Raw genomic sequence first — 27,817 nt, forward strand, 5'->3', positions numbered from 1 at the left:
TGACTGTGTAAGGCTTGGCTCTGGTCTGTGAAGTGACTGTATATGGCTTGTCCCTGTACTGAAATCAACCCAGGAATGGCCAGCAGTGGTTCCAAACGAGCGCTGAACTCATGAGATTGCTGCAGAGGATGTCAATAATTTATTTATTTATTTCGTGTTTTACACCGTACTAAAGAATGGGAAATTAATAATTTGGATGAATTTGCAGGACATCGTAGAAAAGATTATTTTTTGGTATTAGAAGTTGAAAATATACATTTGTCTTGAAACAGAATTAATGAGGTGGTAAAATTATAATTGATATTTTGTCTTATTTGAAAACTCTTTCCATATAAACTGACGGCCAAAAGAAACAAAGACGTGGGAGAATGCACTATACCACTTTTCACTCACTGAATTTACCGATGCCTCCAGCATTAGGATGTGTTGTGTTTTTTCCGTCAGATGGCGTTGCTGGCGGTTAACCTCCTCCCTCAGAGACGGCGCAGCATTGGCCTCATGCTGTAAGCGACCCCCATTGTCTCTAAACTTGTTTTCTGTCTCATCAGACCATCTTTACTTTTTTCCAGAGTCGCACATCTCGTTTGCAGCTCTCTGTCTGATTCGTTCAACCGTTTCACCTGATGTTCTAGTCTATCTTTCTGGGCTGAACATTCTTTATACTGTTTTTTAAGTTCGTCATGCTAATTCATGGGACAGAAAAGACAGCTTACGGAATAAACTCTTAAAATAATGTCTACAACATGAACAGTTGCAGGATGAAATAAAAAAAAGAAACACTGAACGAAACGAAAGGATTGTTTGTTCTACAAAGATGTATATTGTGTACGCATGCGTTGTATTCGTTTAACAGATGACGCACCTGGCGCTTGATTTCCTCATTCACAGACAAGAGGCTATTGATTTTTCCCAGTAAAGTTTCAATTCTTTCATCACACCCTAATTTCTCAAGCTTCAGCTTCTCAAAGGTCTCCGCCAGGCTTGCCCCTGTTTCTGTCTGCTCCGTCATAACGTTCACACTGTGTGCCCAGGATGGAGGCTCTACCTGCTCAATATGAATTTAAATGTCCTGTCACCTTAGACTGCCATGTCAACTGAAGCCATAACCAACAAGCAGTTGAGTGCCTCATAGCCCTTGATAAAACATATCTCCTGCTACGTTAATTGTATGTATTATGTATAAAGACACATATTACTCTACCATTGTTATATATGCACTCGTGCTTCTGAACGCAAGATATATACACACTCGATCTGCTGTACGCATGATAAATACACACTCGTGCTTCTGTACGCAAGATATATACACACTCGTGCTTCTGAACGCATGATAAATACACACTCGTGCTTCTGTCCGCAAGATATATACACACTCGTGCTTCTGAACGCAAGATATGTACACACTCGTCCTTCTGTACGCATGATAAATACACACTCGTGCTTCTGTACGCAAGATATATACACACTCGTGCTTCTGTACGCAAGATATATACACACTCGTGCTTCTGTACGCATGATAAATACACACTCGTGCTTCTGTACACATGATAAATACACACTCGTGCTTCTGTACGCAAGATATATACCCACTCGTGCTTCTATACTCATGATTTATACACACTCGTGCTTCTATACGCATGACATACACAGACCCCTGCATCTGTATCCATGATATATACACACTCGTGCTTCTGTACGCATGATATATGCAGATATTTACCCACATTCACACTATATGTATTGATAAACATACCTGCGCGGCAACTTTGGGTTCTGCCTCGTCCTGTGTGGCTAATGATGGGTCAACCGGGAATATCAAAAACCAAGATTTACTGATCTGATTGTATCATTACGCCATACAACACACGAGTAAATGTATGTAAATTCATTAAACTGCATAGATGTGGAGAAATTTTGGAATCAATAAACATTAGGCTGCTCATACATAGCCTAATGTTCATGTTTACAGGATAACATTTACATATGTAATCAGAGCATCATCCTTCCCGAATGTTGTCTGTCCCTGTTCCGGAGAGTTACCTTTGTGTTACTGCCAATATTAGCCACATGGTGGGTTCTTTTATGATAAAAAGATTAAATGTGTATATGTAATGCCCATGACAAACCATTCTATTCAACATATGACTCGTTCACATCCGTGAACTTCAGATCAATTTATTTTAACATTGGATTAAAGGGAAATAGATATAGACCGAACTGGTTCGGCTAAATACAAACATGAGTTGAATTTGACTCTGAACTAAACCTGCTCCACGATTCAACGTTCGCTCGTGGATCGCACATGTGAATAATATGACAGATTGAAAGTCTACTAAACCAGATACTACCATCTTCCTGTGTATTATAAACACATCGTGTTTGGGCCGATGAACACGAACACACATGGGCACAAAACCTTCTGGAAGGATGCTTAACCCCCTCTCACCCCCCAAAACCCAAGCCCCACAACTGTGAGTAGACTGTGAGTATATCTATATATATATATATATATATATATATATATATATATATATATATATATATATATATATATATATATATATATATATATATATATATATATATATATATATATATATATATATATATATATATGTTACAGTTTTAAAAGCACGACCAACCTTGTTGCGGATTGTTGCGGATGTATACTTCTGACAAGGACAAAAGAGGCATGTGCGAAAGAATGTTTTTTTTCAACAACAGCATGTCTGAAATAAACGAATATTAAAATAATATTCTTTATTGACATTTTTGGTCTTGGTTTTTCCATGTTAATGCACGGATTCGACTTATAAGTGAGACAAAACATAGATTACTCATGTAAGCTGTGTATAAAGAGTGAAGTTTGCCACTGGGTATGGTAGTTCGCGTATCTGCACTCATTCAGATCTGATAGGACACTGGGGCGATGGTGGCTGATAGTGTCTATTTCTGACTGCCATCTTTAATAGCCATATATTTATATATATTCTTTGAAACGAATAACTAAGTAACATTGTGCTCAGGTGATGAAGGTCATTGATCTGACCGGTAAAAATGCCTAATACATGAACTTCGTTGGAGAGTCCATGCCTACTGTTGAACAGGCATACGCTCACATATTAGCGTTATCGATGCTCCGAAACAATTTCACGAAGCTCGTTGATATACAGACCTGTCTCTTGTTTGTCTAGTAGCCTGGTCTTATAGATACACTGAGCATTTCTTTGGAACTAATATATCTGAACACCAATCACACAGCGCAGATACATGCAAACGTAAACACTGTCGAGCATACATTACCTTACCAATGGTCTATTTCTTTCAGAGAGTCTCAGATATTCAGCCTTTAGTTAGCGACACATGATAACACAAGCCCTACACATGGATATGTTGGAAGTTCAAGGAAAATGAAGTTAGAACACTTTTTCAAATTCATAATATTAAAGCTCGATTTCGACGGCAAGTACATATTGCCTCGGGTGACATCAGAATTATTTAAGTGGCATGATGGATATTGAGCAGACTTCAACATGTTTTGACGGAGGACGACACCAGTTACCTAGCCTGCTATCGACTTACTTGTAAACCCTGTTACTGACACCGCTATATTTGAAATTATTTACATGTGTTACTATAATATAAACTTAATAAATCAGTTTTATCTTATCTCTTGTAGTTTATGATCTCACGGCAGTATAGATTTAGGGGTGGATATTGGGAAATTAAAGCAATGCAGAGACAGTAGTGTAGCCTGTGCTAATGCCAGGAGTTTGTTCTAATTGCTTGTTGGTGCAGCCATTGTCTAACAATGTATTCCCCACTCCCATTGTCCAGCATGAAACACGCTTTAGAATAATCATGACGCCACCCGAGGCAATGAGTTCTTGGTGTCGAAACTAAGTTTATTGAGTTTAACATAGAGATTTACAAAAAGTATTTTAACTGCATTTTCTTTGCACTAATATGAACATTCAAAATATCTGTGTGTATAGCTTGTGTTGTTCGGTACCACGGACTAAAGACATGACTGATTTTACAGACAACTGAATATAGGCGACTTACTAAAAGAAATAGACTATAACAAATAACGGTCGCCTCTGTGTCTTTTGTTCAGCAGAGTAGAAAACTGTCAGACCAGTACGCATGTGCAGAAATTAACAGGAAGACGAGGAGGACGCGGAGAGCGCAGATCCTCGTGCGTTTCGCGGGGTGGTGGACGTTGCAGTTTTTTATTTTTAAACCGCGCTATTCGAGTGTTCTGCGAGGGAGCAAAGGTCGCAGAGGTCGTGGAACCGCGACTGCCGCGCGGATAGTGCAATGAAAATGGCGGTTATCAACCACCATAACTGTGGGGAAAAAACTAGTTTACATTTGCGATCAGTAAGTATGCTGCTTACTGTTTCGCCAGAGTCTAGAATGTGACACGTTCGTCTTTAAATTATATGCTTCTGGTGTCAATGTCCGACATAAGATACGAGGACATTGTTTTGGAAAGATCTGTGAAATTCCATTTGCCACTGATTTTGGTAAAATGCTACTGGTACCAATGTATTTAGACAAGCATCTTATGTTTGGAGTGCGCTGATGCTTACTGAAGTTTACACCATAAATTGAGACCATACTCACCAACTGTTCAGTCAAACTGTATAACAAATATGCCACTTTCTGTCACTTCGAAGAATCTCCTTCCACCATTGCGCTTAAAAAAGTGGTGCAATTGATCAAAGCTATAATTCTCATTCGTGTGAACAAGAATATGGAAGAGATACCGTGAGTAGTGTCTTCGGGGATCATAGAGACAGACTTTTGCTCCAGGTGGTAAAGTGTCCACTTTTGGCAGCACCCCATGTGTTACTAAAATATCAATAAAATTCAAACACGACATTGGTTTTGTAGGAAAGTTTCTGTGGCACGTTGTGGATTTACGAGCTTTTACTCCGTTCCTTCATAGACTTTGTCATATTTTTGTACAGTGCACAGTTTGAACAGATCGTTTGGTGAAGCGATGAAACCAGGCTCGTCTTGTTTTCATGCTCGTCTTCGATCGACAGAAGCAGGAATACCTAAATTTATATTGGAAGGTGCTTAGATTTACTGCAACAGATTTATACATCACGTCAGTCAAGAAGTGGATTAAACAGATTCTAGACTGTGGAATATATTCAAAGGGATTCAAAATTATATTCAAAATTGCACCAACCGTTATGAACAGTTATATGTTGAAACGTTTACAGTATCAAATAGTTACCAAGTTTAGTCTCAAGTTTGAAGGCATTTATTGCTTACATGTAATGCTGTGTTTCCAAAAACACTATAACGAATACGTCGATTATAATCACAGAGTAACGCAAACGTAGTCGCATGTATGTGGACAAACAGCTTTTGGTGGTCCAGTTGAAATGGAGTGATAATTCAGCCTATGTTGGCGTTAATTATTTTAACGTTCCATTCCTGAATACACACGCGACAACGGGTTGATTAGAGAGATGACGAAGATAAAGAATAACTAATGCAACTTTTGGATCACCCAGAAGCCTCGCAGCAATGCGATCGTACATAATTTAAATCGTAAATAATACATAATTTATGGGAAGTCTTAACGGAGGAAAGCCCAGAGGATTTTTCATCGACGAAATAGTCAGTGGAATCTAAATCTAAACATTTATGAAAGAACAAAGTAAAATCATAGACATCGAGGTTTTATGATTTCTATTCACCTTTCTCACAGAAAGTCACCAGTTCACTCTTAATACCTATGCCGCTGTTACTTTCAATGTTTCCTTCAAAGTTACGTGCTGTCATGAGTTCTAGACAAGCAGATGGTTCCAGTCCCGTAACTTCAACAGTTGGTTGCTCTGGCGAGTCTGGTTCTAACACCATGATCAGATGTCTCCTATCTGGTGATGTCATCTTGCCCGTACATCTTCTGCAGCTGCAAAAGTAGAAACCGTGCACAGGACATGAACATTTTCTGCCGATTGTTATGTGCACGACTGCCGTCAGTTTCTAAATTTAGCTTGCCACTGTTTACATACGCTGAGTTCAGCGCCTGCTGTCTGCCTCTACCTTAGAATATTCCAGAATGCGCTCAGTTCGGTGCCTGTTTGTTTACATCAAGTGTCCAGGAATTTTCTTATTCTAGACAATTCCACCAGGCTATATAAGACCTATGAAAGCAGGTCAAACGGAGAGAACAGAGAACGGAGAAAGGAGAATTATTGAGAGTTTGGATGCTTTTGCTGTGTATTACTTTAGTAGGCCTTTTGTGCTGAATTTTGGTGTCTCTATAGCCTCTGGCTTTGTTATATCCTATCTCCACCGAGCACTTGTTCAGTCTGAACATGTATGTTTAATTTGTGCTCTTGTATACACAGTGCTTATTAGTACACGGACCCTGTCTGTGGAATTTTGTGTATATTTCGTCATACACTCAGTTATACTGTGGATTTTCCCTCTTGTGAATGTGCCTCTGAGCATTTATGCCTGTGTGATATACATGTATATATTGTGGAATATATGCGTCCGTTTGGACTTGACACCGTAAGTACTTTAGTATTTGTATAAGTCTTATTATCTGTTCTTGTTAAGCTAATAAATTGTTGTAAAATAAAATCTGCTGATTTTGGTTACTTTTTTGTGCGGCTAAACTGTCGCGTATTTCGAACAAGCCATCTCTTTATAATACAGACAGTTTGGGTCGTAACACGATGTAAAAGTAGGAGCAGTGCATACGACACGAAAACCTTCTGCAGCAGCAAATGGAGAAACTGTGCACAGAACATGAATATTTTCTGTGGCTGTAAAAGTAAGAACAGTGCATACGACACGAAAACCTTCTGCAGCAGCAAATGGAGAAACTGTGCACAGGACATGAACATTTTCTGTGGCTGTAAAGGTAGGAGCAGTGCATACGACACGAAAACCTTCTGCAGCAGCTAATGCAGAAACTGTGCACAGGACATGAATATTTTCTGTGGCTGTAAAGGTAGGAACAGTGCATACGACACGAAAACCTTTTGCAGTAACAAATGCAGAAACCGTGCACAGAACATGAATATTTTCTGTGGCTGTTAAAGTAAGAACAGTGCATACGACACGAATACTTTCTGCAGCAGCAAATGGAGAAACCGTGCAAAGAACATGAACATGTTCTGTGGCTGTAAAAGTGGGAGCAGTGCATACGACACGAACACCTTGTGTAGTAGCAAATGCAGAAACTGTGCACAGGACATGAACATTTTCTGTGGCTGTAAAGGTAGGAGCAGTGCATACGACACGAAAACCTTCTGCAGCAGCTAATGCAGAAACTGTGCACAGGACATGAATATTTTCTGTGGCTGTAAAGGTAGGAACAGTGCATACGACACGAAAACCTTTTGCAGTAACAAATGCAGAAACCGTGCACAGAACATGAATATTTTCTGTGGCTGTTAAAGTAAGAACAGTGCATACGACACGAATACTTTCTGCAGCAGCAAATGGAGAAACCGTGCAAAGAACATGAACATGTTCTGTGGCTGTAAAAGTGGGAGCAGTGCATACGACACGAACACCTTGTGTAGTAGCAAATGCAGAAACTGTGCACAGGACATGAACAAGCTTATCATGCCATATTTAGTTCTGAGAGCGTTTGGAATGGGATTTGAAGAGTGGCATGGCCGTGCATGATGCATGCTATAGTGTATAATAGGCCTGCGTGGAATAAAGGTTACAAAACTAACCACCAAGCACGTCTCCCTCGTTACAGAATAAACACCAAAATGGCCAGCATGGTTATCAAATAACAAGTAAACTGGCTTTTATGGAGCAAGTGTTATAAACTAATCTCTAAATAAGAATGCAAGGCGCAAGGGTCATAATATGAGCATCAAGCAGGCATGCAAGGAGCAAGGGTAACAAAATGAATACCAAACAGGCCTGCAGTTAGAAAAATAACCCGTAAATAGGACTGCAAGCAGCAAAGGGTCACAAAATAACCAATTAGTAAGCATGCAAGGAGCAAGGGTCATAATATAACGGAGCAAGGAATACCAAATAACAACCACACAATTTTGCTTAGAGCAAGGGTTATCAACTAACCACCAAACAGGTCTGTTCAAAGAAAGGGTTAAAAAGATTTTCACAGAATAAATAAATAAATTATATGTTGCAGCAAAGCTCATAGAATATGTACCGATTTGAGTGAATTCAGCCAGCGATGTCATTATGCTCACCAAGACCTCCCCTCCACCACTCAGCCTCGTGTCGCTCAAGAGTGCAAGTAAATCTTCTGTGCTTACTGATATTCCATAAAAGACACCAATACATAGCGATGCGCCTGCAATGAAAAATACAGACAACATGAACCTGAATATCTCTCAAATATGGACAATGTTCCCGCTTCCCCGTGGTGTTCTCATGTGACTTCCGTACTCAACCTAGACGGCTTCTGTTTTTGGTTTTCTCATTTCGTGGATTTCTACATATGTCCGCTTTATCACTTACTAATCCCATCATAAAAATACACCGGACAGCACGTAATCAGCAATGCCACACAGTGATACGGTGATACAGCTCAAGATAGATTCAAACATGCCATCTCATTGGTCTTTAGACCTTGAAAATACTTAGGCTGGATTCAATGTCTGTGTAAATTTTACTCCTCTTTCTGAATGAACTCAAGAAAAAAGACAACAACATCACCTAGTTCCACGTCTGCCATGTTTCTCAACTGGTATGATTTTCCTCGTCGAACTCGTCTGGAATCTCTGCAACAAATTCAAACAGCAATCGTTATTCAGTACTGCTGTCAGACGTATAGGCAAACGTGAATAATGTAAACTAGAACGGTTTCCAAGCAGTCTGTGGATACGGTTTTTAGCTTCCGTCGTAAAACTGCTGCCTGCATGGTGGACTACAGACTACAAAATAGTGCACCTCACAGAGAATTGCTACTAACGATATATTCCGTACACAGGCCACAAACACTCGACATTACTATAAAAAGGGAGTATTTCAATTGAGAATATAATTAAATCCAATAATAACTCTTTAGAACATGCAAGAGCTTGATGTGTAAATTTTCAGAAAATCCAACTAGGGAATATCTGTTTCTATTTTTAAGCAGTTTAGCAAATATTAACGATTTTTTCGTACATGTGCTTTCCACAAGCGAACGTTGCATTGTGGGGAATCTCAGTGCTGCCTCATTTGCATGCTACTTCATTGGACGGACATTTTACACCAATGAAAAATTTTCCCTTGTACTTCACTTAATTAACATATTTCGAAAACTGTAGGCCTATGACATTTCTATTTAACTGAACTAATTCAAAAAATATTAAATTCTCTCTACAAATATAACGATCTTAGACTAGGTTCTTCTGATTCACCTATGTTCAACATCGGCCATTATTAAAACGTGACTATATGTACTGTGAGAAAAAACAGGCAAATCCTAAACAGCCAATAGCAGGTGCCATCTTACTGAATGCATTTAATATGCGTATTGCCCACCAGCGCAAGTACACATTCAGTATAATGAACAGTTGCACATGTCACATGTACAGGTGTTATTTACAAATCTTTCACAATCGTCAGAGTTTCTAAATATTATACCTGAAAGCAGACAAACTAACTTGTTTAATTTGATTTTGATCGTTTTCAGCCGTACTCAAGAATATTTGACTCGTATGACGGCGGCCAGCATTATAGTGGAACGAAAAAGGACAGGGCCCGGAGGAAACCCACGACCATCCGCAGGCTGCTAGAAGACCTTCCCACGTACGACCGGAGAGAAACCAGCATGAGCTGGACTTGAACTCACAGCGACCGCATTGATGAGAGGCTCCTGGACCTGCGCAGCACCAACGGGCTAACCACCTTAATTTGTTTAAGAACTGTTGTGCAATTGCACAGGGTGCGATATTTCACCATACACTTTACATTTGATATGTTACCTCGGTAACAGTTTTTCACGTAAAGTACGATATGTTTCACCGTATTGGATATTTGGAAATCTTCCAACATCGCTCTCAAGCTATTATCTTCCTATTTTCTCCGCTGATGTAAAAGAATATGGTTACGTAAATATTACACTACATTTCATGAGTGGTATTGGTAGTTGTCTATATATGATATCTGTAACTATTGTTAATACCCGGTTGCCTAAGAACCACTCTTAGAGATAACTATCCTTTAATCTGGTTTCCAATACCTTCAGTAATGTAGTAGGTTACTGTTAACCACCAAGTGCTGGTGCCAAAAATAACTATAGCTATGATTTAACTGCCTTTGCCCAATTATGTTTTCCGTTTGAATGAAATTGCTTAAGTATACCCTGTTTTTCTTTTGTAATATGATATTTTAATTATGTGTGGCCAGTACTTCGCTCAGTTATATTGTCACAGAAAAATAAGTGCAAGGGCAACTAGACTGGGATTCGATAAGTTTTGGAAAAGTTCCAGCAATGAACAAGCTCAAACCCATCGTGTAGTTTTTTTTTTCAACCCTCTTATCTCTAAGCGTTTAGATAGGGATAGGTTTTATTTTATTATAAAACACAGTAACAACCACATCATACTGAATATCGCCTAGTTATATGACATTCTTCTTAAAACTTTCATAAAAGTTTTGTTTTATCTTTTTGCTTGCGAGGAGCATTGGCATATTCTACAGTTTGCTTAAAGATTCGATGAGAGAATAATATATTTATACCATGAGACAAAGTCCATAACCTTTGCCATCAAATGTCCATTTTAATTGTGTACTGAAACATTCACATTTCCAAAGAACTAAAACTCTATTTTCTTTGAATTACCCCGAACAGATCCCATTCTTTACAGTAATTGGGTAACAACTATCTCCCTTGTTAGGCCGGACGAAGTGTAAGAGAGTACAGCAATGCCAACATTATGGAACATCAGGATCTGCGAGTATTCGAGGTAAGACGTAAACAAAAAATGCAGAAGAAATTAAACACCTTATAAGGCATAAACTGAATTCGAACTCCGACCTGACTTACTGACGTAAGCAATTCATAACTTCTGGCCCGGCCACTCCCGTACATATCCCCAGGCATATAAAATCGTTAATCGGTCATAGTTGTAGGTAGACTGCCCTTACAGCCACCTGCAAAGCTAGCTTTTGTAGTTGATGTAACGTGTTGCTGAATAAAACTATCTCTTGTAGCAAGAACAAATGATGACCAGTAGTATTTTCTTGGTATAATTGTCAGTTGCACAGAAGCAATGGTTTTTGGTCACGTGACCTTCAAAATAAAAAAAAACGAACCTTACGGACAGTTATTAGCTCGTATGCATAACTGCAGAAAAAAAGAAAAGCAGATAAGAGTTCAGCAAGCCAAGCTGTATCTAACCGCATACTTGTAATTTTAAAAATTCAAATATCATTTTAGGATATAATATGACCAACTTCAACGGTTTTCATTGAAATTTAACGCCCTCTGCCATTTACGTTGCTCTGTCAAAGCTGTAACATAATACAAAATCTGAGCTTGATTTGTGCAGTGGCTCTGGAAAACGATGTTAAATCATTTGGTCTCCTAGCCATACGATATAAAAAAGGTTACACCGGGATATTGTTTGTTTACGGTTGCACAGCATATTTGTGTTTGACTACCCACCATCAGTATAGCTCAGTCATGTTTAAGTTTTCGGGAAATCGATAATGACGTAGGTACGGAGGATATTTTTAATCGTCTGAGAACCGTGCGTGGGAAGGTCTTGCAGCAACCTACGGATGGTCGTGGGTTTCCCCGGGGCTCTGCCTGGTTTCCTCCCACCATAATGCTGGCCGCCGTCGTATAAGTGAAATATTCTTGAGCACGGCGTAAAACAACCAATTAAATAAATAAAGAAATAATTGTCTGAGCAAGAACAATACGCTTCCAGCTTTCAGCTCGTTAGCCTAAATTTTACGTCTGCTTTAAAGTTATCCCCACACTTTAAAAATTTAAAGGGTCTGGTTAACCAAAACGAAATTTTAACAGCACACAGAAACACATACTAGAAAGCTGAAGTAAAAATATTTTTCTGGTTTTGTGTTAAAATTGACGTTTTTGACCTATACCGTTCTTACTCAGCAGCCATCTCTTTTGTGGCCACATACCTTTCTGAGCAACCTATGATTCAAAAATATGTAGACATGTGCTGGGATTTTGTAATTTGCACCTCTGTCGGGCTGATTCTCCGCCTTATCGTACCTGGTGGTTCAAATTCCGCAATTCACTACGGTAAGGAAATTGCTAAAAGATAGGCCAAAGACCCGACCATACCTAGTCTAAAACTGTTTATAACATTTATTATGTTGATCCTATAGGACCAGGTTTGTATGCGTAAACACAGTCCCGTAGGGAGACAAAGAAAGTTAAGAAAACTTTTACCTTTGTCCAGACGAAGACACTTCGTTGTTTTCGAGATTGTCGACACTTTGTCATACATGCACACTTACCTGATAGTCCTCTCTAACACTGTTTTATGGATGTGAATGGACTGACACCCGTACAAACATTTGGGATTCACAACGGAATCTACCTAGGCAATCAATCCCCTTCAAACTTCCAGAAACTTCCTAATATTTATAATAGTTATAATATTTTATGATCAACATAGGCCTAGGCCATTTTTGGAGGGAGGCCAAATAGACAGACAGTAATATGGGTGCTATTTGCTTAAATGTATATACTTATTGCCATAGGTTACTAATTGCCATAGGATAACTATTACCATGTACACATTCAGTACCAATTGTTAGCGTGCCAGCGCAGCACAAAGACTGGAGCTTCGGACCAATGCGTCCGCTTTGAGTTCAAGTTCGGCTCGTGCTGGCTTCCTCGCCGGTCGTAATGGAGAAGGTCGCCCAGCAACCTGCGAAAGGTTGTATATTTTCCCCGAATAGTCCCCGGTTTCCTCTCACCATAATGCTGACTGTCATCGTATAAGTAATACACACTTGGCCACGGTGTAAAACACCAGTCAAACAGATAAATCACATACATTTTCCAATCGTTCAGAGTTCACGTAACTTGTTTAAGAGCTGCTCTGTGATTGTGGCGTTTGGAAGCATTTAACTATACGCATTATGTCTGACATGTTTTGAAAGGATGGGTATTCATTGGTGTTTGTAGCACCTATAAGTTGTCCTGACAATAGTTTTTCTCTCGAAATACGACATAATTAATCATATTAGACATTTAAAAAACCTCCCAACATCGCTCTCAAGTCTATTCGATCAGTGTCTCGTTCTGGTAAAGTGTTTTATGTATAGAAGCCGGTTAAGGCCATCATCGCACCATCACACATGTACTACCTATCGTTTTGTAGTTAACAACAGTGCGAAGAGACGTAACGGCGGTGCAAAGCCATGGAACGATACTGCGAAGAAATAAAACGTTCCTTTTTCGCTGTGTCGTGTCTTCGCTTTGTTCCATCATTCCACTGTGTGGAAATATCGTCCCATCGCTTCGTTCCATCGTTCCATGGCATCGTTCCATCGTTCCCTCGTTCCATGGCGTCGTTCCATCGTTCCCTGGCGTCGTTCAATCGCGCTCTCAAGAATCCTCGCGTGATCCACAAACAGTACATTGTGGTCTCTGTTAATACCAGCACTGATACAAAATAATAACATTTGAGCGAAAATTTAAAATAGTGAAAGTTTAAAAGCACGACTTTTATGATACATTATAGCTCTTGGATATCAGTTAGTGACATGCAATGTTTTTGATGGAAGTTTTATATTTTGTTTTATAAGTCCCAACATGTGAACGTATAACCTGTGTGCATCTGAGTTCAAGACAACATAAATGAATAAGGAATGACAAGCTCATAAGGCGAATATATTATAGGTCCTCTGTGGCCGAGGTGGTTAGCGAGCTCATGGTCGCAATGACCATGAGCCTCTATCTAATCCGATCAAGTGAGTTCAAGTGCATCTCTTGCTGGCTTCCTCTCCGATCGTAGGTGAGAATGCCTTTCTGCAACGTGCGGATATATAAACGAAATAGCCTTAAGTATGGCGTAAAACAACAATCAAATAAATAAATAAATAATGTACAATACAAAAAACATTACGTGAACATGTGTTATTTACACAATTTTTACAATCGTTAAGGCCCACGAGTCTCCATCCAATGCAGGTACTTTGAATTCAGTCCAGCTCATACTGTTTTCCTCTCCGCACGTAGGAATTTCTGCCTGCAACCTGCAGATGGCCATGGGTTTTTTCGGGCTCCACTCTTCCCACCATAATGCTGGTAGCCGTCGTATAAGTGAAATATTCATGAGTTATTACGGTGATAAACACCAATCAAATAAATGAATAAATAAATAAAGGAATATTTTTTTAGGATGTTGACCCATTTTATCTTCGCAGTATCACTCCTTCGCCTTGCAGTATCACTCCATCGTTTTTCAGTATCATTTCATCTCTTCGCTGTATCATTCCATCGCCTCGCAGTATCATTTCATCGTTCTGCAGTATCGTTCCATCGTTATTGTTCCAGTATTGTTAACAGTATTGATAACGATACTATTGTTATCAGTATTGTTCCATTGCTTCGCAGTACCCTTCTGTCGATACATAGTACCATTCCATCGATTTACAGTATTATTCCATCACCTCACAGTATCATTCATGCGGTATCATTCCATTGCTTCGTGGTATCCGTCTTTCGCTGGGTAATGCCATTCCGTCGCATCGCTGTTTCACTCCATCTCTTCGTTGTAACATTTCACTGCTTTGGCTGTATCATTCCATCGCCTAGCAGTATCATTCCATCTCTTCGCTGAATCATTCTATCGCTTGGTTGTATCATTCCATCTCTCCGCAGTATCATTTCATCGCTTAACACTATCGTTCCATCGTTCCTATCGTCTCATCGTCGGGTGATGGAACGACAGTACGACGTTACAATGACGGCCTTAACCAGCTTCCATACTGAAAATAGATAAATGTATACGTGTATATACGTTTGGTGAGCTTAACAAAAGCCCAGTTGAGACTTACATGTAATACACACAAAACGTTTAAATAATTTGGAAAGACAATAAGCCCTGAACGATTTCTTTTGTAATGTTACATAAAACATAACAACTGTACAACTTAAAAGAATACCTTGATCCTTCCGGACAGGTAATTCAGCATAAATTTTAGCTTGTTTTATATGACTGTAGATTCATTAGTTCACCTTTAGTGTATATGTATATTGAGTGTTATATCACACAAGCACAATTTAGTAGTCAAACAATATCTGGCAATGATTCAAATTTGCTAATGACATGTATAATGTTAATAACACTGGTGAAAATTTGGAAGGGTCTAAATGTGAGGGTGGGGGGGGGGGGGGAGCGGGGACAAAAACATTGTCGCTCATCGTTCGGTGCGTGTTCTAAACATGATCGACTTACAGCTGGCATCTCCCATCACACCCTTGTCTAGTTTACATGTCATCCAAACCAATATTGTATGGAATTTGCCTCACACCGTTAACTCACCGTTAACTCTCTCAAAAATGCTGACCAGAGACACCAAGGATGTCGTACAACGCTTGTTTCAGTAAAATGATATACCCCCAATAGATGTATTACGACTTTTGCGTATATTCCATCAACGAAAGACGCAGTCATATTTCAAAATGCTGGGCACGTAAAGCGCAAAGATGAATGCCTTAGTTTGTAATTTTATATTCAGTCGTTGAAGCGACATGCAGGTGTAAATAAACGGACGCTAATATACGTCCTTTAGTTCTATGTTAAGCGGAACTGGGCATGCAAGCAGGCGGAACATCGGGGATCCTTATGAGTCTATGCGTCCAAGCAGACATTCTTATATCAGCCGAAAACAAAAGTGGACATTCCGGGTCAAAAATTGCAAGGCCATTTCCCTAAACGACTTCTAACACAAACCAACAAATAACTAACAAGGTATATGAAGTACAAAATTATTACGGCATCATGTAAATAGAAGCAGTCATCAGTTTTCAATGATGTTGGAAAGGGGCAAAGAATGTTCTAGGCAAACGAATGAAATCAGTATTCAAATCTTATACCATTCCATTCAGGGTTCTTCCACAAAGCCTAAAGTGGTGTTGACAAAACATGTTAACAACACAAAATGTAACATTAGTTATTTCCGACAAGAGGTGTCACGGCCATTTTTTCTGACATAGTAGATATCTCAGGAAATCAGCTGGCAATGGGGAATTCTTTTGAGTACGCCATATTGGACACCGGGATCACGCTGTTGCGTCACCTAATCCTCGTCAGTCTGTATGACAAAAAAATAATATAGTGATCCTTCGACGTCAAAACGGAATCATATGGAAACACAGTAGCTATAAAACTACTCCCTTCTGATTGGTTTAAATTGCTATCATTGATGAAAAGGTCTATAAGCAAAAGTCTGCTTACTTTGAACATGGGATGCCTTATCGATACATATATACATGTACATTTGGCCTGATGCTATATGTGTCTTTTAAAGTGAACAAAACGGATGTGACGGAATCTTTGCTGTTTAAAACGTTGGATAAAACTGTGCCAAAAACTATTTTCGTTTATATTTTTAGAATTTTTACGGTGCCTCAAAAAGCATTTATAACACGGTAAGTATGAGGACCTTAATTCCCGGATCACATCTCGGTCATGTGACGTTACCTAACTTTCTTCATCAGAACTGCTTCTACCGTTCTATTGAACATTTTGAAAACAGTTTTTTTTTTCTTGTTTTTTTTTTTAAATCATCTTTTATGAAGCAGCTTATGCTCATCCTACCAAGATTAAATGGATTTTCTGGGCTGAAAAAAATGTAAAAATAATTAGCAAAATATGGCCTAAAAACTCCATATTAGAAAGCAATTTGCTTTTGTGGAATTTCTTGGTAAGACAGAAATGTAAAACTACAAAAATTCAAAGTATTCCTGGACACTGTTTTGGCTGCTTTTCATTCATGGCACACATTATTGTTGACTTCATATACTTTAACCTTTAATAGTCCACAGGGAAAGGTGTTAAAAGTGACACGTGACACCCTCGAGGTGTCAAGTACGCATGTCCTTGTTTGTGGTAACAGTGTTTTAACCATTGATCAAGCTCTACGGTGGTCTGACAAGCACATACTATTTCTCCGCCCCGAAATGTGGAATTCACCGCAGGCAAATGTAGTCGTAAAGCTACCCATACTTATATAACACTGTTGTTCTCTCTGTTTTCTGCTCCTTGGTGTTTGTTATTGTTGTTATCAAACAACCTATGTTTACTCGCAGTTTTTTTTTCTCTTGACATGTTGACACAGATCTTAGTATTATTCTCTGCGTTTTGATCCGGTGTCAAGACGATTCTCATTAAGTGATTTTAAACTACGGGGAAAATCAAATACAAACATATTAACCTTGTGAACGGACAGTTTTGACAAAGTTATTCTGGTTTGTAATGAGTCTTTTAGCGTTGCAGTAGTTTTTTCTTCTGGAAGGAGATTTGCAAGTGACTCTTCAACATGATTGTTTCATATTTCAATAATTTATGTATTTTCGACCGTAAATTACCTAACGTATAATTGATATATAGGCCTACTTTGGCGTGTGTAATTTTGTAGTACGATGTCTTCTATTAACATCATTTAAAACGACTTTATTATTTATTTAAAAATTATTAACTACACATGCATATATGGGACAATTACACAAACAATAATTCAGCTGTTACTTTAAGTTAGGTTTGTCAGGTACATGCAGGCTCGAGTCATTCCTCACGGCATCCTGGTCTCCTCTGGGCATACCGGCTTCCTCCATCTATATCATGTAAGTGAAAAGTTGGTAAGTACGAGGTTAAGAATGATTGAATCAATTCACTCATAAACCCGAAACTCTTATAAAATTTGAAATAATTTGATTAAAAACTATTTATTATTAGAAAACCAGAAATCAGACAATAAAAACAAGCAAATCGGAACTTTATTTATTTATTTATTTATTTATTTATTTATTTATTTATTTATTTATTTATTATTTATTTATTTATTTATTTATTTATTTATTTATTTGCTGCTTGGTGTCATACTCAACAATTTTTCACCTATACCTTGGTGGTCAGTTTTATGGGTGGAGAAAACCACCAACCTTTGGGTAGGTTGCCAACGAACTTACCTACATTGGACATACATGCAAATGTGAAGGCAAATTTTCTTCAACTAACGTTACATTATGCAAACGCTCACAAGAGAGACTGCAACCTCATTGTATATATACAGTTTATTGATAATGGGAGTGATGACGCAGGCATGTACTTCGCATAAACACTGAACTGAGAGATAAATTTAAACTCAATCCTATATTTAACTCTGCAAATGTACACTGAAATTGAAATTTTTTTTTTTTTTTTTGGCTGGGGGGGGGGGGGGTCTTGACTTTAGCCTCATGCATTTGACTTATTTCATTTTGTTAGACGCACCGTAGAGATAAAACTTTCTCCATGTTAGATCTGGGATTTAATATAGATACTATGCATGCCATATCCCAGGTTAGATCTACCGTAGAGATAAAACTTTCTCGATGTTAGATCTGGGATACAATATAGATATTATGCATGCCATATCCCAGGTTAGATCTACCGTAGAGATAGAAATCTAGTTTACCTCCATGGATCCATACATTCTTTCAAGTCAATGCACAGCAAAACTATAATCTAAGTGTCTATAGCCTTTGTATACGAATTTTCTGTCTGAAAATCTTAAGCGGCATCAGTGTCAAAACGAGCCTTGCTGGGAACTTAAATCTTTATCAACTATTTCAGTGATCTTTGGCTTTGCTTTGACGTGTTCACTTCAAGACATTTCTCGATAGTGTTAACAATTAACAGTTTAACACCAGCAGTGCTGTTATTCCGAGGACAATCATTCTGCCGCACTTGGGCTGGGTCCACATTTTGACAGTACAATTCAAACGTGTCAATAATCCCTCATTTATTGAGAATCCCTATGGAACCCGTTGTCGTAATCGAAATGTTAAGGGGTTAAAGAAGTGACAGAAACTTATATTTGATCCCTTAATTTACTGCTGACTTTGTAGGGTTAGCTTTTGAAATGGGGAAGTGTTGATTGTTGACAACACCGTTTAGTTTAGCTTTTTGGCCCTCGAGTACACTTGTTTAGCCATCTGTTTTGACAGCTCTCCGTAGGACTGGATGAGTGCTCCGCCCTTGGTTTGGGCTAACTGTAAAGGGAACAATAAGTCTTTTATTGGTCACCTTTTCTGTGAATTCAAAACCAGTCTTTATTGGGCTTAAGCGACATATGCGCTCATTGACTAATGTAAATAGAAGAAATTCCAAAACCAGCTGTTGGCTAGACGTTTTCATTCAGCTTGTACTGTTTTTTGAGAAGCTCACTACATTTCGCCAATAAAACCTTTGAGTTTTTTATCCTCATTTAACTGTTAAGAGAGAATTCAACATTTGCCCTCAATGCGATTTAACTTAACATTACAAAGCCATTCAGCTGTACGACTAAAAACAACGGATGGCTTATATAGCCCTTGTCCTGTTTCCTTGGCTGTTACCTTGTTCTTAAATCTTTCTGTTAATTTAACTTGTTTTCTAGAGCGTGAGAAAGTAAAACTTTCGGAACGGACCCATCAGACAAATATTCATTTTTCTCAGGAGCAATTTATTTAAAAAGCAGTGCTGCAATTAATGATATATATACATGCAGCAAGTAAAGAAGTCTTGCATTTTATTATATTTTTCCTCCTAATTAACAACGTCAGAATGTTCGATTTTTAGATACACCTAATCGACTCCACGTGGCCAAATGACTGAAAAATTGTTACGTACGACGTAAAAAACACAAGCACACATATACGTACATGCGCATGACAGCGGTCATACAGTGTGGGGATCGCGGGTGTATGAACACATCTGCCACTCTTCTTCAGATATGAAGTGCCAAAAATGAAACGCATAAATGTACGTAGATGTTTAGGTCAGTGTAAGATAATTAATTTAATAGACCATCATTTTTAGCCAATGCTACAAATTTAAAATGCCAGATCGTCGGTAATCATAAAATAAGCAACATAAGCTCATTCAACGATGACACAAAATCATAACAGATCCTTCATTCACATCTGGTGTCACCAACATCTGTGCAACTAAGTTTTCTTTGCCTTTGATTTGGGAAAGTACATCTGGTAAAGCCCATGGTATAACGTCACAGGAGTACGCCGTAAAACACCAATCAAATAGATAAATAAATGAAGCCACCTGCAAATCGGCAGGAGGGGGATTCGAACCCGATACCTCTGCGACCATTGGGATGCCATGTGAATAATGCATAATGCATAGTGAAATGTTCTCTCTGACTTTTTTCCGCGAATGTAACTTATAAATATTATGAAAAATAATAGCTGGCGTCAACATGCAGAAATTAAATGATATGATGAAAACATGAACAATATATAATATGAAGTAAACGTGGTTTAATTTAACAGTTTGGAAAATCTAAGATATTTTAGTATTTGAAAAATGAAGTAAAGAATGTGTAATTATTTCTGTTCGGCTGATGTTCAATTATTTTAACGGGATTTAATAAAATTCTAGGTCCATGTTTCCGACCTAGCCATGGTTTGTTTACATTTTAATAAGAAACAAGCTCCAAAACCTATAATTATATAAAATTAAGGTTTTTTCAGATTTTATGTAAACTATTAAGACAAAAGCTAGCTGACACATCTGTATATATACAGACTATTTTCCAAAAGCTACACGTGCCTCTTCTGAGTCAAACTATAGAAGAAATAAACCAAATGAACTTTACAAAAATTCAACCTATAACAAATACCTTAAGTTTCTTGATCTGGGGCCGATTCACAAAGCCATTTTTCACTTAAGTCAAAAGTTTGAAATTTGATTATAGAGCTTATTTTGAACCATGTAAATTAAAAGTTTGACCATCTCATCAATGTGATCTTAAGACAAATGTGTCAAAATTTCAACTTCCAGAACCGAAAACTAAACATTGTGACAAGGTTTTAAATTAGGACTTAAGTCAGAAATGTCTTCGTAAAATCGGCCCAAGTTACCTTGAAGACGGAATGGCCAGCTTTGACATTTCCAACATGCTTTCCGCTACAGATTACTGTACTTATTTATAAATTAGAATCAAAATCTCACAAATTGTACAATATGTCAGTTTGCTTTAATGAGTACGAGTTGTATTATATTCAGTTTATACTCACAACTTACGGTAATCCAATCCGGCATAGATTCATTAATCATTAATTGATTAAGCTCGTTGATTAGTTCTCTGATTTCTCCAGCTGCTTCATTCTGTTGAATCCAATCCTGATTTGCACATGATTGGGTGTGATTAGATCCAGATAGTGGTGGCATATTGTTTGATTGGCCTTGATTGGCCCAAGCCCTCTGCCAAACAACCAAAATGGAATTTATGTATACTTTGGCTTTGCTTTACTTAGACATTTTTAGAGTAGGATTTCCTTTTCAATAAACTCCTTAAAGGAGGTATAATTCACTACAGTAGATATATCTTGAAATAAATATTTCTCAGTGGCATGGATTCACCGTCAATATTTTCATAAATGATAAACTACTTCATTATTTCCCTTTCAGCATTTGGTACGGAATTTTACCTGTTAGCTAATGTTTGGTGCATGTAAATAATCTTTAGATTTTGCATTTTCTTAGTAAGTCAGTTTTTAACCAGCATGTTTTAAACACCATTAAAGTATCTGGGGCCTATTCCACAAAGCCATTTCCGACTTAAGTCAAAATTTAAAAACTCTTTACAAAGCTTAGTTTTTTGGTACTGGAAGTTGAAATTCGGATACATTTGTGTCAAGATAACACTGATCGAGGGGACAAAATTTTCATTTCTAAATCCCAAATGTAACCTTTTATGATCGCATTTCGAATTTCGACTAAAGTCAAAAATGGCTTTGTGTAATTGGTCCCTTGTTCGAGGATCACTATGCTGTCTTAGTCTTAAACTTAGAACAGTCTAAAATTGTGATTTGCCTTCGGCACTTCTGTTACTCTTAGGTCCTGCTCAACAAAATTCAAATTTAGTTTTATAGTTTAAATCTTTGGTCAGGAATACGACTATAAGACAAACTTTAAGGCGGTTTAGTGATCATTGGACCAGGTTAGTAAGTTATATTTATTGTAAAGACATATTGTAAAGTGCAAAATGATCAGAAATGGTCATGAGTGCCATTTACTTGTTTCTGAACACAGTGCTGTGTCCACCTAGAATTCTTTGTGATTTAATGCATGTGAAAAACATATTGTGTCAGAAATTGTACAGCTTATACAGAAAGAAACCATCTGGGCTCTCTTTCACAAAATTTCGTAAATAATTTTTTCGTCACTTTTCTCGTAAATGGCATCGCCTTATTGGGCTATAGTATAGACAAGGTCTTTTACAAAAAAAAAGCTATGACAAATATAATTTACGAAGTTTTGTGAAAAAGGGCCCTGTAATATGAAAAGATTCGTTGAGTCTAAGAAAGCTGGCAAAGCCTTGTTGTGGATCTTTATGACAGTTGTTATAATGGTAGCTTAATACTTTTCCACCTAAGAAATGACAAGGATATTTTTAAGATCAATGCAAAAGTACGCATTACTCACAGACATATTCGTTTCCTTCTGGAACCATTTGCTGTACATTATCGTGTTGAAGTAGATCGACGTATATACGCACTGCTGTAATCAAAGCGCATCTGAGATACATATTTTGATTCTCGACAACTTATTAATTAGCATAGTACACGATGCTGCTTGGATGCTGCTTTTCATTTGCTTCTCTTTGCACGGTACCGACCTAATTTCGTATTTTATACATTGTCTTACTTCTTTGGTGGTTTGTACAGAACGTTGTATTTAAAATTGTCGTTGTGATTATTGGTCTGGAACGTCTTTTTTTGGTTTTTGGCTGATATAAGAATGTCTGTGTTGATGACCAGACTCCTTTCTTAAAAATGCTTCAAAGTCTCCATGAAGTTAGAATGTAAACCTTTGATGATGAATTCACACATACATTCAATGAAAATTCATATCAGCTTCAAATTTAAAAGTTGGCAAGTTCGAGGACAGTATTTTTAAAAGTAGTTTCCAAGCAGACAATTGTACAACGATTAAAAACTGTTGGTTTCTAACTTCCTGTATATGTTTCTAATAGTGTTCTGAATATAACAGAAACTTACACCCCTTTAGAAATAATGTAAAACGATTTTCACGAAGGCAAACTCAAGATTAAATATTGTAATATAACTTCGTGATGGATATGTGAGACTTGTAAAGGGCGTTACGGAACGCCACAAATTGTGCAAACTTGTGAAGGATAAATATTTGTTTCGGCCATTATCATCCCAGGATATTGCGAAAGGCGTTAGAATAAAACCTGTTCCGCATTCACAGAGGGTCGGCGATACCTTATAAGGCGATTAAGTCGGCTTATCGGCTCTTGAATAGGCACTAGCAGACTGCTGCTCCTGATCTGATTGGCCAATACCCGGTGTGTTTGAAACGTTGCGGGGGTCGCTGATGACTGCTGAATGGAAACGCTACGATTAAAGCGCACCGAAGAGGTGCACTTTCCCCTTGATCTCTACCTGGTGCGACCAATCTAAGTCAACAGCTGTCACACCAGTTTAGTGGGTATCAAGTGTGTATAAAAAGCACGGCCTAACTCACCTGGAACAACAGTACACCTCCATTCGTCCCAGGTGACAGTAGAGAAAGTATGTTACCAATATTGTGGACCTTTTGAAACAACAGAAGGAGCATATGGTTCATTGCTACAATAGAGTTTTACTTGGAGTAGATTTTACGTTAAAGTACACGAGGGAAACATACTTCTGACAAATATTCCACATTGGAGGCGATAAGTGTCTTGAAGGCGTATTCTCGACCAACTGGACGTACTGTCATTATCGGCTCTTGAATAGGCACTAGTTTGGCATTTCCCTAACTGATCGTGAAAGTTGCTTTTCTTAGCTTTTTCTAAACTTGTGTTCACTATCATAACGAAATTGCACACGGATTTATCCAAGCTCCAAGAAAGCCTGGTGTGGAATTTCCCCCAGACACGTCTAGATCACTTTCTCACAAACGTCCAGAATGAACCCGTCCGATAGATTCAACACATCAGTCTTCAGCTCGGATATGGATCAGTCCACTTGTTCTGACAGTAAGTACAGTACATTTCTCAATCAACTTTTCACGTAATAAATCAACTTCTGTTATAACCATTGTTATTTTAACCTTTGTCCGCACTCTAGTGCATTATAATTAAAACTAAAACAACAGAATTTTAAATCCCATTGAAAAGTTGGACATAGACAAGGAATATCTCTGATGGACAGTTTACGAAGATAGGCCTATATTCTCTGTTCAGACTGAAAATTCCAGTAGACAACTTGTTCACTAAATTTAAAAATAGCTAGCCGTAGTCAGGCCCGCGTAAAACTATTGAATAACCTATAATAGCTGGCTGTCTTTTAACTATGCTTACGTGAAGAGGGCATATTTACCGAGTTAAAGGAATTTCCTTTAAATCTGTTTTCCAGAGATTGTTTTTAATTTTCTCTAAACATATTACGGAACGTTTTATAATGGTTTTTGTACTTGTTTCTATGGTGATTTTAAGGTTTGAAATATTGTTACCTTTACCTTTTTCACTAGAACTAGATTTTGAGCCACCCCCACACCCCTTTCCCTTAAAGTATTTGAAAATCACTCACAGGTCGCTGTTGTTTCAGCTGTGTTAAAGGCTCCCTAGCGTCATTTTGATGTTTTTACGTCAACACCGCTAATTGGTAGGCCTATGAACAGGGCTGCGATATAAGCATGAGTCGTCATAATCATTTCTAGTCTGACTAAATATATTGAGACGTACAGCGTACAGAGTTATACACGACGAGTAGTCACGACGGTGTGATTATTGGGAAATTATTTTTCTTTTCTATCATTAGGCAACAAGAAAGTTTTTTTTACTAATTCTCATTTCTGGAAGACATATCAGCAAAAAGTAATTCTACTAATATCGAACTTGTTTTCTGTCCTTTTCATAGATTCCTCTTTGAATTCAAGCATTCTCGATAACAACTCAGGATCTCGTCAAACCCTGTACATTCACGCAGACAGCCTCGAGAGTTTGGATGAGCTGCTGGTGGATGACGACGCAGCAGAGATTATGGCCTTCAAGAATACCAGCGCCCTCTGTGATGACCTTCGTTTTTTAAGTGGGATGCCTGAAATCTGTGACGTCAAGTTCCGCGTGGGACAAGAGCGCGCTCCAGTGTATGGTGTCAAGGCCATTCTAGCCACGCGCAGCAGGTCAGCTGATTTTTTCGCATGATTTGCTGATTTTACACTCCATAAATTTCACTTACATTGGTTGCATTGTTTTGAAAAACTTGCTATTACATATTTTCTTTTGTAATTCTTTTATAATAAGAAGATGACCAATTCTAACGATAAAATGCTTTTAATGTATTGAAAATTATTATTTAAACCGTAACTTTCTAAATGCAATCTGGCATTTGTTTTTAATTCAGCGTATTCTTTTCATTACAGAGTATTTTATGAAATGATTATTTCTGCACAAAAGAACCAAGCCATCGTCGGATCGAAATCAAAACCCGGGAGAACACTCAGGTTTCTTTCTAAACTTCTAAAACTACGCAGGAGAAATCCTCCCTCTGTTACTCAGCAGAGTCACGTGACTAATAAAGATCACCTGACCATCGACGTCACTCAGTTCTCCGCAGATACGTTTAAACGAGTTGTACTATATCTTCAGTGCGGGAGCACAAGTGTCAGTCTGCACAACGTCATAGGTAAGAAGCCCATTGAAACAAAACAACCACACAGCATTTTTAATAACATCACTTAAAAAGCATGGATCCAAAATCCGAACCAATAAGGAGAAGCCTATCTTGAGGCAGTGGAACGAAAACTTGACTGTAAATAAATCGTTTTAGTGCCAATGGTACCATATTTATACATGTAAATTTATTTTCAAATTACTAGCTCCAGTTCCAAAAAAATTGTACCGTAACTGTGTGACCCGCCTGCTAGAAGACTACGTACAGACGGGGCTTTTTGTTATTTCAGACAAGTTAAAGATAAAAGTCTCACTGCTTTAATATATATTCTAATTCTAATTTTAAATTTGCCTGCACTTTCCTCATAACCATCAATTTTTTATTTACCAGGTGTAATGAACGCGGCGGATACGTATGGCGTTGAAGATCTCCGAGCGGCCTGCTTTGAGTTTGCTTTACGGTTCATCACCCTCAGAACTGTCCTACATCTGTTGGTGTCGGCTGACATGTACTCTGACTACAAGGGGACAAAAGCTATCGTGGCAAAGGTACAGTATCTTACGTCATATTTGCACGTTTCACTGAATAAGTGTAGGCGAACATCAAACCTCGCGTGTTGTCCTCGATTTTGATTTGGAAGGACACATACCGAAAGTCGATGAGCATTCAATGGATTTTTAAGCTACATTATCAAGGCAGTTGCTGGCATTTCTTTAAAGATTTTTGTTCGAATAATGGGTTGAAAATTATTTTACAATTGCAAGAGGCCTCGATTGGAATGAAATTGTTTTTCTCATTATCACAGTTAATACCAATTACCATGGACTACTCTCTTTCTGAAAATTCACATATAACCCCCCAATTTATTGTCTTTTCTTGTTTTTCAGATTTTTGAATACATCGAAAGACATGGAGAAGACGTCATTCGGCAACCTGGGTTTGAAACTCTGCCTGAACAAACGGCCATTTTAATTCTTTCCAGAGCAACTTTGAGAGCCAGTGAAGGTGCTAAATGGGATGCTGCACTGCGATGGAGTAGAAAGCACCTTCACACCCAGGGACCTAGTGGATTAAGGAGTGTTATCCAGCCTTTCATAGCGCATATAAATCTGCTCAAAATTCCATTACCTAAGCTTAGAACCGAGATAAGACCACTGTGTGTCGTCCCTGATGACATAATCAACCGTGCGATCGTGCACCAAGCTAGCACGCGCCTTGTGATTGGCCAAGAGAGATATCCGGTCGCAACGTGGAACGCCTCCCAAAGGCCGCGCAGACGATCTGTCGACTCCATCACGTGGGCACGCAATTACGTTCGGCGGAGGTCGTCTCTGAGCTCGGCAATTTCCGACACCTCACGAAGCGCTAGTTGTGATAGTGGGTTTGTCTCGTCTTCAGATGAAGGCTATATGGTGTGATGCCAGTGAATACAACCCATGCAAAACTACAGTGAAGAGAAACATGTGATGACATAGTGCTAATTCAAGTTTAATATGAACATTTACCCACGTATATTTTATCTACGCAAATGTGTTAGTTGTGTGACACTAGTTTCCAATAAATTGTACCTGCAGCTACGGATACAATGTGAGATGGAGAAGACGTGAGTCTGTGCACGTGCAATGGGCTTATGTTGTGTGAGTTAAACGAAGTAATTGAAAATGTTTTATTTGAAATATATGTTTCAATTGTTTGAAGAAACCCGCTAAGAAGGTTTGGACTTAGCTGTAAATTTCAAAGTAAATGAAAATAATTACGCCTTGCGATTTCAACTGCGGTCACCTCTGTATGTCATAGTAATATAGCAATAAAACTTTACTGGGTGTATAAATCCATTTTTTAAAGAATTCTGATCTTGTTTCGAATGAAGTTTTGTGCCATTGCAACCTATATTGAGTGCATGTTGTTACATATAATTCATTCGTGAAATACCGATACGATTCAACCATGTTGTTGCTGTTGTAAACTACATGTATT

General features: G+C 38.2%; 1 protein-coding gene across 1 annotated transcript; it reads left to right on the plus strand.

Annotated features, from left to right (window-relative positions):
- Window positions 1-24,131: 24,131 nt before the first annotated feature.
- Window positions 24,132-27,258, plus strand: LOC135478279 (serine-enriched protein-like). Its single transcript, XM_064758553.1, has 5 exons — window positions 24,132-24,201; window positions 25,085-25,349; window positions 25,590-25,852; window positions 26,231-26,388; window positions 26,728-27,258. Exons 1-5 carry the CDS (start codon window positions 24,132-24,134, stop codon window positions 27,256-27,258), a joined length of 1,287 nt encoding a protein of 428 aa, XP_064614623.1.
- The last annotated feature ends 559 nt before the right edge of the window (window positions 27,259-27,817 follow it).

This window comes from Liolophura sinensis, chromosome 11 (genome assembly GCF_032854445.1).
Source record: "Liolophura sinensis isolate JHLJ2023 chromosome 11, CUHK_Ljap_v2, whole genome shotgun sequence".
NCBI lineage: Eukaryota > Metazoa > Mollusca > Polyplacophora > Chitonida > Chitonidae > Liolophura > Liolophura sinensis.